At 40.0% G+C, this 15589-nt stretch overlaps 1 protein-coding gene across 1 annotated transcript in view; it reads right to left on the bottom strand.

Moving 5' to 3' along the window:
* Positions 1-476: 476 nt before the first annotated feature.
* The window catches only part of SHC4 (SHC adaptor protein 4), a 32579-nt gene continuing 17466 nt past the window's right edge, over positions 477-15589 (bottom strand). The window contains exons 4-12 of the mRNA XM_027732142.2: positions 15114-15233; positions 13437-13490; positions 10422-10473; positions 9297-9423; positions 7148-7325; positions 5729-5789; positions 4182-4361; positions 2451-2704; positions 477-1723 (exon numbers count right to left, since the gene is read on the bottom strand). Coding sequence (XP_027587943.1) covers positions 1568-1723; positions 2451-2704; positions 4182-4361; positions 5729-5789; positions 7148-7325; positions 9297-9423; positions 10422-10473; positions 13437-13490; positions 15114-15233 — 1182 coding nt within the window. The 3' untranslated portion in view covers positions 477-1567. The remainder of the gene's footprint in view (positions 1724-2450; positions 2705-4181; positions 4362-5728; positions 5790-7147; positions 7326-9296; positions 9424-10421; positions 10474-13436; positions 13491-15113; positions 15234-15589) is intronic.

The raw sequence follows: 15589 nt of genomic DNA, 5'->3' as shown, positions 1-15589 counted from the left end.
ATGAAATGCATTGTATGGCTATTGGCTGAGGATAAGAATAAAGATCTTTCCTAGTCAGCTCTAAGTGTGGCTCTTTACATTATATTTTCCCCTTCAAGGAAGCTTGTTTTCAATAATTTTATCTGTATATGACCTCTCCTCCTGTTTTCCAGAGGAAAGAGCTCATACTACAGTGTCCCACTTAACATGAGCACAGGCAAAAGAACAGAATGTATTTTTTCTAGTCAAATCTTCCAGCAATTGCTGAACTCCACAACAATTGTCTGCCTTAGGAACCTGAGCTGGTGGGCTGGGAGACAGAGAGAATTATCTCTGCTCATGCCAGAGGACATTGTTCATCTTAAAGGCACAACTTTCTCAGGCCGTCACCTGGGCTACCAGTTCATTCCCCAAATGTCCCCTGCCTTTCTTCAGTTACTTATTAAATCACTGTTTCTTCAACAGGAAGCAAAATAAATCACTGTTCACTCTGAACGTAGGATTGTTCATATTTAGAGTATTTATTGTGGCAAAACAATTAATAGATTTCCTTTAAAAGACCTTTTTCCATGTTTAGGAACAAATGGACTCTACGTGAAGAGAGGGGAAAACTGTATCTTGTTTTGGAAAGAACACTGAATAAGGACACATGCAAAGTTCAAACATCTTTCAAATACATTTTGAGTTTTCCCTCAAAATGTATCATTAGTTTTGTTCAGCTTTTCTAGTTTGTAAACAACTATGTAATCAATGAAAATATATTTAGTCTACCTTTTAAAAAGATGTCTCCAGTATTAATTGATAATAATAGTAAAATCATATGCAAGACAAAAATATTAGGATCTAGCATGCTTGTCCTTTAACAAGTTCTATTCCAAAATTATGTTACATATATTAATTTCAACTTTGTAAGTGTTCATAATCTCAAATCTTTGAGTAGTCAGTGACAAAAAATGATTAAGAAACTGGACAATCTTTCTGTATTGTGAACACTATTCATTTCAAACATTACTTGCTAGTAAAGTGCTGTTACAAGCAAAATGAAATTGTTAGTGTCTATTGAAAGAAGATGACATTTTAGTAATATTCCAATTGTACTTGTTTTTGGCAAATAGTTAAAAGCTTAGACATGTTGTTTAACCACCCAAAACTAATTCATTATAAATAACATTGGTTTCCAATAATTCTATGCTAAAAGGCACATACTAATGTTCCAGCAGTTCATTCAAGTGAGCTTTTGTATGTAGAGTTTTAATTGTGCTTTTAAATAGTTACTGATTCAGTATGACCTTGAAAGTGACATTTGTGCATGTCTAAAATACCTTCTCACAAATCAATCTCGCACTCGGAAGGTGTAATTTCGTTAAGATTAAGATTATATGTATCTATATAACTATGCTTGTTGATCTCTATAGATCTACATAGATATACACATATACATATATTCATACATACACACACAAAAGGGTTTCTTCTGGAACAGCAGCAGAAAGTGCAGTCTATATTTTTTTGAATTGTGTTCATAATAGAAAGTTCTCGGTACAGTTTTCAGATATGAATTGTTTTGGGATTTGTGAGATCCAAGGGATTATTTGTGATATTGCATGTGTCCCATATTACTTTCTTTCCTTACAGGCTGCTTCAAGCTCACTTCACTTCCAGAGGAGATGATTGGCAAATTATTTTCCATGTGATACTGAATAAGATGACCCACACTATCAAATATATGGTCTTTGGTTCTCACCTAACGAAAAAAGCAAAAAAATAAATTTATGGTTAGATTGTGCTTAGAACTAGTTGGACATGATCCTAGCACATTAAAGTCAAAAGGCATTTAAGCCACTGAACTCACTGGAGCAGGACCATTGGCTGCAGACAGCAATTCAGATCTGTCCTTTGACCCGCCATTAGGTGACATGAAAAGCAGAGGGCTGAGCTAAAGAGACTGTATGTAGAACTGGGCTGATGCTGCAAAGGGGAATTAAATAACTTTTTCTTTTTTCTCCACAGAAGAGATATTTTTTTTCCTAAATCCCACTGAGGATTACTTTTCTGATTTACTCCCTCCTCAGAGATGTCACTCAAGAGTGACATCCTCCAGCCCTGAGCAGAAACAAGTAGAACTGAAGTGACAACAAACCAGCTCTACCTTTTTTGTATCCAGAAATTCATTATTTAAGGTTAGGGTTATTTTTCTAGCAATATAATATCAACTCAAAATTTGTGTTAAGGGTATATACTAATTATCATCATCTGGACTAACAACACTATTTAAGTACCTCACTTCTATTTCCATGGTACTTCAGCGCTTATAAGTTCTTGAATTGAACTCTCAAACCTCCTGAAGCCACTGGCTACATTTAAATTAACCTGGATGGAATCAAATCAGTTCCACTTCCTGGAATGCATCCGTGCATTTTGATTGAAATACCTTAGCAGCATTGAAATTTCAGTGTATGAAATATTCATACCTTGCCTTCAGGATCCACCAAGAGCAGATGCTTTGCTTGCCCTCCCTGAAGTCCACTGAGGACAAACTGCCCAGGTGACGTTGTGCTCTCTCGCACCAGAAAATCCCCGTCATTGACTAAGAGGCTCTCTGCTGCTTTCCTGTTTAATTTGCCATGGTAACAATCTTCATTCTTTAGCTGTTGCTTTATTTGTGGCAGAACACAGAGACCAGCTGTGTTGCTCGTGGCACTCTGCTGAATAGCTTCGGGTAACTCTGAAATGAATTGAAGGGAAATGTATTGGAGACCTCACCTAGAACTTCATCCTAAAAGGATGCAAGACAGTATTTTTATAGCTTTTTAAAAATTCAAACGATTCAGTCTTGAAGCTGTGGTCAAACCAACCTTACAGACTGTAAGAATACGCACACATGAATGCTCAAAGCCCTGCAGTGCATTAGGTAGAATTATCACACCATCTCCTCCCCTACCTTAGATGGCAAAACCTTGGGTCGCTAGGCAACAGGGAATAAAACCAGGAATTTTTCTGATGCTGTACTGTTTTGGGCTTATATTTCTTTGAGCATATTAAAAAGTCAAATCTTCTCTGTAAAAACAAGATTTTTGTTGGCTTTTTAGCTTTTTTCTTAAGATCTTGTTTTTCTTTCTTCCTTAATGAGCTCTGAAGAGATTGTCACAGATCATTGGGAGAGTCATGTTGAGTGGCTCCAGCTCTGTGCAGGAATGTAAGAGAACATAGCCAACACAGCCAGAAGGGAAGGATTACAGCATGATGCATTTGCTGTGAAAAAACAAACAATTTCTGAATGTACTAAAAAAACTGGGTGGTTTGGGATATAGCCAGTCAGACTGCAAATGATTCACAGGCAGGGTTCTTCTAAGGAAAATAAGAGGATACCACTTCTTCAATGGAATTGTGCAACCTAAGGCTCCTCAGGATATAGGCAGTTCCTTTTAGAGCATGATACAGCCCCAGGTTGGAAATGTCTCAATGGTCACAGATTTCGTTTATTGTAGTTCTGCCCAGTCCTTTGTCCACTTTCTCATGTGGAGCCAACTCTGACAGAGAAAACACTCAGTGGGAAACCATAAAAGGCAAAGCTAATAAAGTCTTTTCAATAATGAGGACAATCAGTAGCAACCATATAGTTATTTAATGGATATCCACCACTTTGAGTCCATAAATCAAGTTTTAATTTGACGCACATTTAATAGATACTACTGATCAAACAGTTTGATTTAGACATTATTGGATGGAATTCAATGGTCACTTATGGAAGAACTGAGAAAAGACAGTCACAATGATCCCACTTTGACCTTGCCTTGCATGCTACTGCCTGTGAAGCAAAGCCATCTGAGGTCACTTCCACCTTCAAGTGGTTAAGACCTTGAGCATACAGGAGAACCCTCCTCCTTGAGGCATGCCGCTGTCCCAAGGTTTTGTTTCATCTTAAAGATTTGCTTATCATTACTTGTGGAACTCTGTATATTGTCATCAATTGACTACAGAAGATGAAAGGTTACTCTGCTTGTTTACTGTCGATATTTTTACTCTTTAATCCCCTTTCTCTTGAATTTAACAAGCAAAACCAACAAACAAGCAGGATAGATTTCTTCCCCCCGCCTTTTCCGTATCTCTTATGGGAAAACCCAGCCTTTCTCCCTGCACACAGATGACAAGGCCCCTTATTTTCAGGGCTTAGACAGACATGGTATTGCAGTGGGACCTACTGGGCTGGCGCAGAGGGCTCCCCTGGCTCTGTGCTGCTGCTGTACCACGGGCTGTGCAGGCTGCAGGCTGCAGGGACTGTGTGTTGATGTAACAAGGGTCGTCAAAGAGATCTGTTTTGTAGGCAGGTTTCAATACTGTTGCCTCTTTTTTTGTCTTCTGTGATCTTTCATCACAATTACCTGCAATTGGTATAAAGTATGCACAGATTTCCTTGGGTTTTCTTTTTTTTTAATCTCAAGTTTAAGTAACTGTAAAAGCTGAAATAGGAATGATATATTTCTTTATATCCCACTAAAGTAATTCAGAAGGAAAAGAAACATGGGCAGATGAACTTGTTTTTCCTTATGGCTAGAAGGCACAAGGTACACTATCCAGAATTAATTAGAATGAAGTTTTCTGCACTGATTCAGTTCTGCTTCAATCGATGTCAGCAGTGAACTCCACACTGATTGGAAAGAAATTAATATATATGACTCTACAGAGACACAAACCATATACGTTGTTTGTTGCAAAACCCTTTCCTTCCCCTCTGCACCACAAAAAGAGCTTGTGGGAAGCTGAACAATTCTCTCTCTTGCTATTCTGGTGGACCAGGAAAGATGGAGGGGTCTGGCACTTTGTGGCTCTGGAGAGCCAAAGCCACATCTGTCAGGTCAGGATTCAAGCCTAGGAACAGAATATCCCCTGCAGGGTATGAAAATAATAGCACTGCAGCTTGCCAAATAGCAGGCATATTTTTGCTCTTCAGCAAACGTTTTATTCATAGATCTATTCATTCATTCTTTTATTTGTTCACCCTCTCTTTGTAGAAACCATTTGATTCTCCCTCCCTTGAATCGGAAATAACACAAGAAAGTGAAGTATCCCCTGCAGACAGAGTAATGGATCACTTCAGAGCAGTGCAGGTGGGAATTCAAAAAGGACCTCATTGTGCAGGGAAAGAGATAAGCTGAGGAAATGTGCTCAGGGCGTCAGCTGTGCCCAGGGAAGACCAGAAAGAGATGGAGGCTGATGATCTCCTGGGGTCCCTGAGAGCAGGTTTTGCTAAAGGCAAATTGATCCTGGGCACAAAGCTGCCTAAGGCAGGGGAAGGGCACAGTCACACTGAGAAGTCAGTGATGCTGAAGCCAAGGGACCAGGCTCTGTTGGAACAACAATCTGATACTAATAATTTGGGTTTCACTGAGCATTTGTAGGGGGAAGGGGTATATTCAAAGACTGAAATGTAATGAAGTATCTTCCTTTTTCAAAGGGTATGAAAAAAGGGAATAAAACAACAAAGAGTATGAAAGAGAATTAAAAAAACAAAGAGCTACTGTACAGTATCATGAGAAGTAAAATAAGACTGCCAGCAGACATGAAGATAGATTAGTGGCCTTTAGAAAAGCTGTAAGGCTTTTTTGTCTGCCCTTCATCTACGGAACTAAAAATGACCCACTAAATAGAACACTTTTCACCATTGTATTGAAAGCCAAGGGACAGCTCTTTCAGGCAGCCTGCCTTGGTTAATTCTGCTTATACATGAGAAGGAAAAGAGAGTACATACCCACAGCTTTGTTTTCTTCTGGACAATTTTCATATATATTGATGAATGTTGGGCTGCCTGTCTGTAGAAAAATTGTAAAAACAGTCACATAAAGCAGTCCCTTAGAAAACTCAGGCAACTTTAAAACATTCAAGCACTAGTTAGTTAACATACTGGTAACTAAACATATCTTCTTCACCAAAAAATTCCCATCTCCTCAAATAATATTTCATGCTGATACTTTTCTTCCTGCAGGGTGTCATGTCTGGACTCCAACCTCACAGAGACCATTAACTGCCCAGTTATGTATCCAAGGTTTAGTATACACAGTATAACTCCTAGGTAAGAAAGTTCAGATTTCCTTATAAATGTCCCTTGTGATAAAAACAAGGAGAAATAACTACAGGTATCACAGTTTGAAAGTGAAATGGTCACCAAGTTGTCTTGGAATGGGAACTGAAGGGAAAAACACAAGGTAATGCTGCATGGTAAACAGGCATTTGCATTTACATGCCACAGGGTAACTCCTTGGAACAACTGGCAAGCTTCAGGTGCAAACTCAGAATACAGTAAAACACTTTTAGAATTAGAGAACTGGGGAGGTGGAGACCACCAGGCCCACAGCCGAGATGTAGAGTATGGTTGGTGTTCAAGCAAAAAATGGAGGGAGCAGTAGCACAGCAACACAGAGCAGCCTGGGAGCAGTGGCCACCAAATACAAGTAACACTTGGGAGCAGCAAATTTTTAGACAGAACCAACTGGATTCCAGCAGGCACATGAGTGTGCTCCCTCTGAACAAAGCAGTGGTGCCTGTTTTCCTGAATGGGGAAAGGATGGTGTTCCCAGGGATTCGCTCAGCAGGCTGTAAAGTCTGTGCAGCCAGTCTGAACTTGGCTCTTTTTTACTCCCTGATTGGTTTTTATTCCCCACTATCCCAGACAAGAGCCACAGATATCTGCATCTTTTGTGGCTGATTTAGCAGAGCCTCTTGAAACACTCCAAGAGTAATGAATGTTGTGTATGTATTGCAATCAGTTGATGTCATATGTATAAGTTGTAGAGCATAATGGAAAGGATGAAATATTTATCAGATCACAGAATCAGGAGCCAGGAGGTCCAAGATTTTGCAGATGTTCTCTCAGACAAGCTATTTAAATCGGTATCTATTTTCTTCTTACAGCTAACAAGTGAACAAGGGAATATTACTTGGTCTCCTAAAAGTACTCTAAGGACAAACCAGTTAATATTCAGAAAGTGCTTTGGGATTCAATTATGTACTAAGCATCATTAAATCTAGCCTAAAAAACCTTTTCCCAGGATAATCAGGACCTGGTTCTGATGTTAATGCCATGCTTTAACACCACAGTAATGAATAATAATTTTATTATTCATTCCCATAATAGGCAACGAATATTTATCCCAGAAGATGATGTACTTACTGAGCAATACTGCTTTTTGTACTGGATAGGACACTTAGCCCTTTGGTCTGTTTGCACTTTCATTCTCATGTCTAACACTCCACCGGTGGGAGGCTCCTTCCCTGGAATTTCGTTGTAATATTCATGATCCTGCCTCTCCTGTGAATTCCCAGCTGATCCATTAGTATTTGCTGCCTCACTGAAAAAAAAAAAAGGGGGGGGGGAAAACTACTGATGTAATCAATTGCTTTCTAGTGTAGGCAAATGTCCCCAGTGTCTGCACATTGCACAATACACAGATCAGCCATATGGAGGCTGTAAAGGGCTTTGGGCCTGAACTTTCAGAGCTGTTTATTTTTCCAGTTACTTCTTCCTGAATTGAAAATTGAGTCATCTCAGTTTGGGGTAAAGGGAGGTACCATTATTTCCTTAGCACTGGGAAGCCCAGATACCTTTTTGACTTGAAAATGTAAGAGGTACCTACTGAAGCTTTTAGAGAAGAGTGTCAATATATTGTTCATTAAGGTATTCAAAATTCTGTCCATTAAACTAATTCCTCTGGCTTATAGGCTGAACTGTATAAATCTAAGAGATTGCTGGGGGGCAGACAGACTTACAAGAGGAAATTAAAACCTCATGGCATTTAGTCAGACAAGCCTATCAAATACTGCTACCAAAAAAAAAAAAAGTTGTTTTCCTGAGTGGAATGTACTCTGAATTTAACAACCATAATCAATATAAGTGTTCTGTCTCAGCTTGAAGAAAACACTGAGTGACATGAAGGAGAGTGCCCAATGTTTTTCTTGAGCTAAACCAGAACGATGACAGTTTAAATGCACAGCTGATACACTGCAAAGCAACTAGGTGCTTCCTGTACTGTCTCCGGTCCCAAAATAAAAAAACTCATCTCAAATCTTACTTTTCTGATTAACAAGAGTATAATTGGATAAAAGGCCTCGAGCAGGAAAGAGAGAAAGTTCAAGTAGTTGATTATGTGATATGTAGTGCAAGTATTTGATTATGTGATTCATAGTAGTTTGGAAGGGAGTGACTCATTCACACAGCAATATCCGACTTCTCTGCCCGAGGGCTGGCTGCAGGTTATGCTCCAGGAGGAAATCTAATTAGCCTCTGCCATTTCTCCTTGCTCCTATGATACTTGTGGCATAACCTAGCAGAGTTTCCTAGGAAAGGCTTTTCTGCTGGTTGCTGGCCCCAGGGAAAACAGACCAGTATTAGCAGTGGAATGGCAAGAACCACTATATACAGTGAAATAAATATAAGCTGGAGTTGCTCTTATGTAATAAAACCAGCTCTGCTGTGTTGCATGAGGCACTGTACCAGGGACACTGCCTGCACAGGGCTCCAGTGCTCAGGATGCAGTTAAATGGTGCTACAGCTTTGCCTGCTCACAGGAGGTAGCAGACAATCAAATTTGGTGTTACAGTAAAAGGCGCCTGAGAAAAATAGGCATGGCTAACCTGTGAGGAGAGCCATAAATTAGAGCAAGAATTGTGTCCCCAGTGCAATGGAAAAAGGGTAATTGAAATGGTGAATTGTGGTCCAGAAATTAATCTAGGCCCTGTATTTTGGGCAATGTGCAGAGGACAGGGCTCCACACTTCCAAATGCCAACTGCTGGCTGTGTTTATTTCAGTACATGAGGCTGATGTAAGTCATGCCAGGTGAAACCTGAGGCTGCTGCCAGGACATAAGCAGAATAGCAGAAAGGTGAATTAAAATGGCTTTTTTCCCCACCCCATACTTTCTACAGCTGCAGGAGACTTAAACTTGGCACAGGTCTGGACTGAGCTCAGCCTGTGTGTGTGTGTGTGCGCGCTATTTATAGAGCTGAACTTACTTGGGCAGAGTAATTTGAACATTTGTTCAACTTGCATGACTTAAGACAAGGCTGTTTTATCTAAGGAACAGTACAGCTACATTCTGTGTTTTGCACCTATACAGATGTCACAGAAACCAATGGATTTAATGGAATAAGCTAATTTTAATCTATTATACTCTGCACATACAGACATATATTACAATTAGCATATGTCCAGAAAGCATATCCAAAGCATCTTACTTATGAACCACTCTGTGTAATGTATTATTTTCCTGAAAAGTACTAAAGAGAAGGAAAACACCAGTTAAGTGACTGAGAATGTGCTGACCTTTCATTAGGTGTAACCAGGCTGGATGGGTTCTTCAGGTACTGTCTGAAGCGGAGCCCAAAAGCCTGCCCTATGGTGTTTATCACCTCCTGTGCCATCCCATTGGGACATTCCAGAATGTGGCATGCTGCAAAGAGACACCTTACTTTAATTACTTTAATTACTTTAAATGCAATTTATAACAGAAAATTCTTAAGCTATATTGCTTATCGCAATAAGAATGGGCATGAAAATATGCACGTATATAGCTTTAGGACATTATACAGACTGAGACTGTTCACATGCTAAGGAAATTGCTCTAGATACATTAATCATAGTATCATCTTTTTTTTTTTTATACCTCAATAAAAGAAACTCTCCATTTATGCTTCCTGCATCTTCTTTTCTCCCTGTGCCTTGCAGTAAGGAGCAGCAGGGGAGAGAACCAGCCCTACCAATGTGCAGTTTTCATGTGAAACACCATGAAAGCACAAGTATGGGCAGCTCTGGCAGCCTGGGGCTGAGGGCTGGCAGACCAGACTGTAAGGCTCCAGCCCAACCTCTCCAGAAAACATCCTGATCTTATGAGCCACCCACAGCACCTTTCTGTGAGTCGCCACTACCAGCTTCAGAGCCATCAGACAGAGAACTGTCTGGCATGAAAGAAGCAGCCAAATTCCAGTCTTTCTTGTACTGCCCACAAACAATAAGTGATGGAAAGGGATTTTATCCCCTGGGTTGGCCTCCAGAGGGCAGAAGGTCTCGTACACCTGAGTATATATATAAATATACACCCCTCTGCCTTCTAGCAACATAGCCAGAAGTCTGGGTTAGATGAGGAGGCTCATTCACTACCCTTCCCTCACCTGGAAGTTGTCTCAGAGCAGGGAAAACTCCTACCCCTGCATGGAGCCAGCAGCTGGTACAGCTTTAGCCTGACCTGTAGATTCTCACTTTGTTGCACAAAGAACATGACATTTAAAGCTACAGCCTACATACCATTAGCCCTGTCCATACAGACAGAAATTGTACAGAATATTGAGCTGTTCAGTAGCTTTCTTGTTTTAACAGTCAAACAATTTCTTGTTACATACAAATAAAGCAATTGTATAAACACATATAACAATTTGATAATTGTTTCAATACCTCTCTGATTAACAGGATCTTTTGCTACATATGCAACATAGTCTGTTGTATCCTATAGGAAAAAAGACAACAAATGCATTGAAAATTATCATGATGAACCACTCTACCACCATAGCAAAGCAATTGAGTATAGACAGACATATTTTTAGCTTTAAAATGTGTGCTTCCTTCAGGGAAAAACCGCCAGAGGTGCTGGCAGAGTGAGCTAAGGCAAACATCAGTGACACTCTAGTGGCTGTGGACACAACAATTGTCCCATGATCTTTTCCTTCTAAAAAACACACCAGACCATTTGGCATTCTTTGGGTCTTCAATAAACTGTGTATTCAATTCCAGCTCTGCAAGCAGAGTAGAAACACAACTGGTGCCTCATCAGCAGGCAGTGCTGCTCTCTCCCACTGCTCCCTCAGAGTAACTCATCAGCTTTTGGCTGGGACAGTCCTTATCAATATCACTGGAAGGTATAAAGCAGTGCTAATATACTGTAAATGACAGTGCTAATATACTGTAATGTTTCCAATTTGTAGCATGAAGGTTGAGTTTTGAAGGAGTCTTAGAGAAAAGTTAAACTTTAAAATGCTGCAGAATAAAATAGGTATCTGATCTCAATTGCTGCTGCCCGAATTTAATCTGGCTACAATCAGGTTAAATTACTCTGGATCTCAAAGCTGCTGCTGAAATCAGACAACCACAGTATAATCAGTTGTCTGTTTCTGATTCTCCTTCCAGCCAGCACTGAAATAATCCTCTTTTTCTAAGCAAACTGAAAAGGGAACTGGAATAGAAAAATCAACATTTCTAGTCATACCACAAAAGCAAAGAGTGGCCTGATAATTCAGTGTTATAGTAAAATTGGTGAGGTAATGAATAACATTCTTTTAATTATTAAACATGCATTTTGTTATTTTGGATCTTTAAGGCGGGATGGGGAAAATGCAATTCACAGCTTAAAGGCATAGCTCTCTTGAGGGAAGATGCAATCAGCTGGCAGGAAACAAGGCCCCATTTGCAATATGCACAAGAACAATCATTTAATAATTCACAATGAATGACACAAGAGGCAGGTCTTGGGGCCAGCAGAACTTGTCCTAGATTATTCTTTTTAAATCTCCAAAGTTAATGTCATTAAAACAAAGCAAGCTAAATATTTCTTATGCATCTAGTGAACTCAATTTCCTTCCTTTTCCTCTCAAGTTTTTTCTTAAAGATCATAAATATTTTAAAATAAATTAGATCTAGAGAGCAACTAGAAACTAACATAACTGGAGCAGTACCTGCTATTTATATGTCTTTGTAGTGTTTATGCACATGGCTGGATGACTTTGCTTTAAAATAAAGCCAGAATAGGCTTAATTTTCAGGCAGAATAGTGTTACTCCCTAACTGCACAGAGCAACACTGAACTGTGCTTGGACCCTGAGTGCAGGGGCAGGTGGATAGACATGTCCTGGGAAAACTGTCTCCCATTTTAAATGTAAAGGGAATTTTGAAAAAATTACCTGAACAAGACACCAAAATTTCCCATTATGTGAAGGGCCACTAGATTTATAGTTACCACTGCTGAGCAAGACCTCTATTTTATATATCCTTCCATTAAGAAGTGTCACCAGCTGCACCACCAAGCCCATTTCCTGCAGCACATCTGTGTGCAAGCACATCTCTTGGTGGCCCTGCCATTAAGTACTTACCAAACCCAGCCCTGTGTAGCCTGTGGCATCTGATGGGATCACTGTACAAGCCCAATGCAGGATCATAATATAAAAAAGACTAAAAAAGGGAAAAAAGCCCTGGAGAATTACTCATCCAACCTGCTTAGCTGAGGTCTGAAAACACATACCTGAATTTTTCAAACTGGAAATGTTACATAAAGACAAACCAGACAACCAGCATATGGGACATGGTAAAAACTTCAAAAGTAAGTCACCTTAAGGACATATTTAAATTGCTTAACTATTTGGACATTAATATGGTGATGCTCAGTACAACAGCATGCCAGCACTTGGAGCTACTTGGAACTCCATATCAGGAAGGGTCTGCAAAGTCCAAGGACTCTATAGTGCAGCGTGGTGTATTAGGATAGCACAGGCATCTCAAGGTGAAATTTGAACTTCTTAGACTCTCAAAATGCCTTAAGCTTTAAATGGGATCTTTAAGGATGTAGTACTTTGGCACCAGGCCAGTGCTGCATCTCCCTTCTGGGTGCAGGACTGACAGCACAGAGACTGCAGACATTCTTCCTCCACACTTTCCAAAGAAGGGCTGTCAGCCACACAGCACCAGTTCCCAGCTCTTTTCTCCTGACTGCTCCTAAATCCAAAGAGGCAGATCTGTCATTTTCCAGTCAAAGTTGGATCTGGCTTCCATCACAATGTTATCAAGAGCAAGACCCAAAGAGCCTTCACTTTTCCCTGTTTCATAACACAAGAACAGGGAGACATTTAACAAAATTGAAGGGCAGAAAATTCAAAACTGATTTAAAAAGTACTGGTTTCATGCCACATGGAGGGTAAAATTTGGAACACTGGCAGGGCTGGATTTGTTTACAGATGACATTTCCTGCCTACAATCATTGCAGTAAAGAGTTTGGAAGAGGATGGAAAACCTCTTGCCTGAAAACATTAATGACTACATAACTATGATGCCAGGAGGAACAGCCCTATCTGAAGGAAGAAGGTGGTTATGCCACATCTGTCTCATAGGAGTTGTTTGACTCAAAATTCATCTGGAAGTATAGAGGTGCCAGTGCTGACCACTTTTGTGACAGGTATTGGATTACAGGGACCACAGTACTGATCAATTCCTAGGTTAATGTTCTTATTTTTAGATCACCAAGTCAGAGCTCTTTTTCAGTCCCAGTTCCTCAGTTTTCTTGTATTGCTGGTCACGATCCAGAAGTGTGGTGTACTCTGTTAGTGTTTGTGGTAGGAAGGGATGAAGCAAATTATTTGCAGTTACTTTTATTCTCATAATAATTTCATTATACCTGCAGAAGTGTATCCTATGAATCAATACTTACTGGGTCACCTCCAGAAGCAAATGAGATGGACTGCATATGATGGTTGGCAATAATCTGAAAAGCATAACAAACTAGTTAAACATGATCACAGGCCACACCTTAGGAAACAGCAGAGCATATATCTTCCTAGAGCAAGCAATTAAGTTCATGACAACTCAGTCCATTAATACATGAAGAGAAGGAAGGAGATAAAAATAGGAATAATTTTGAGACTACTCATTCATGTTTAGTAATGTCTAGCTCCCTGAGTAATCTTCCTTAAAGAGTTTTCAGAATTAATTCAATCACCAACTTCTAACCTAGTCAGGATGAAGCTGAATGAAACTTTGAAGGGGGAGTAACTGCAGACACTTGCAAAGCCTTGGGATATTAATTAATTTTAAAATTACCAATAATTTTATTTAAATGTTTGATGTATATAATGGTGGTGTTTTTACAAAGAAGCCCATTAATAGTCTGATCATATTCTCTCTCACCATTAGCACCAAACTGTTACCTGGCAGAAATTTCACAAGCTAGATCAAGCATCAATTCTTCTTGGTTTCAAACACTACCTCATCTCTGGAGACAAACTGTTTTTTAATATAAAATCAAGTGCAATAAATTATTCAGGTGTGAACACAATGAAATATGCTAGGTAGCAGCAAAAGATTAGAATAAGAATAAACAGGATTTTCCATTTGAAAAGGTCTAGTAACTATTTCAAGACAGTGCCCTGCATGTCTGTGTGTGCAATGACCAGCACATCAGTGTATTTGGAAAGAGATCTGTCCACCTGGCTTTTAGTCCTGGTACAAACAGGAACAGGTTAAAAGGGCCACGTTTTAGCTGCCAAACCCCAAAGCTTCACCTGCTGTAGGGAAGCTCTTTCCTGCTGTACCCAAAAGGAAACCTTGTGCCATGAACCCTAATCCCTCCGAGCACGGATGTCCAATGGACAGGAGACCTCTGTGGTACAGACAAACCCCCAAGAGCTGCCTGATGCTCACTGTGGCATCAGCTCAGTGCAGGGCAGAGCCAATGAGCCAAAACTACCTCTCTGATGTTCCCCTGCTCCAGCTTGGAGCAAAAGCTGCTGCTGGCCCAAGGCGAGATCATTCTGGGAGCTGAAGCCAACAGGAATTAGGTGGGCAGGACAAAGTTCCTCATCACATTTGCCAAGAAGGAAGTGAGCACACCCCAGTTCCAGGCTCTTAGGAACACACCTCGATGAAGCCTAGAGACTTTACATAGTGTAATTGATTGTACATATATATTACCCAGCTGTAAAATAGCTTTGAATGACACCAAAGCCAAGCTCTCACTTAATATTTATATCCTTTTTTTTTTCCCCTTAAGACTAGTCAGAAAGTCCAGTCAGAACTAGTGCCTTATTTGTCAGGCACTGAGGCACTGTGCAGGCAGACACACACACACAAACAGTTTGCCAAGTGCTTAAGGATCCCCCCATGGAACAGACCACCATAAACAAAAAGGGCATGTGCTGCATGTCCAATTCCCCTAAAGTGCTTTCATTTTTAAATTCAGAGGCATCATGTAATTCAGCTTCACTAGGCGTGCACAAGTCTGCTAAAGGGTGCTGCTTTCCCTTTGAAGGGCCCAGCCTTTCCTTCAGAAGCCACTGAGGAGGAGAAAACAGTAGCATGGATAAAAGGACACTGATTACATGTATCCTACCTGCTGAGTGTCAACATTAATCAAAGTGAGGCTGCTTGTTGAAATGGTCAGCTTTATATTCACACCAGAAAACTGAAGGTTACTTTTGCCAAGTACAGAAGACAGAAACTTCACTGGAGGCTGTGAACAAAGAAACAAAAGAAAGAAGCTCTCAGGCGAGTCTGTCAGGGGCAGAAACATATCGAAGTCAAGCAGCTTTTACAGTATCTTATTGAGATTTTCAATGGAGCAGGGATAATGGCTTGATCAAATGCAAATGGATCTTCTAACAAACATCAGCTCTGAATACAGTACTGGTAGGCATGGTTTTTATGTCAATAATGGGAGAAAAAGTTTTAAAGTAAAATCCCAGTGAGCTAAATGTTATAGCTGGCTCAGTAATTCAGAATGTGTAATTTTCTTTCGGAACTCTTTGTTTCCTGAGAATGAAGTGCTTCTGTGTAAAAGAAGAAATTCTCCCCTGTATTCATTTTTCA

This window comes from Pipra filicauda, unplaced genomic scaffold (genome assembly GCF_003945595.2).
Source record: "Pipra filicauda isolate LSUMZ 115617 unplaced genomic scaffold, ASM394559v2 scaffold7_size6619720_pilon, whole genome shotgun sequence".
Classification (NCBI taxonomy): Eukaryota; Metazoa; Chordata; class Aves; order Passeriformes; family Pipridae; genus Pipra; species Pipra filicauda.
Note: the sequence above shows the minus strand (reverse complement) of the source record. Positions and strands in the feature narration are given on the sequence as shown.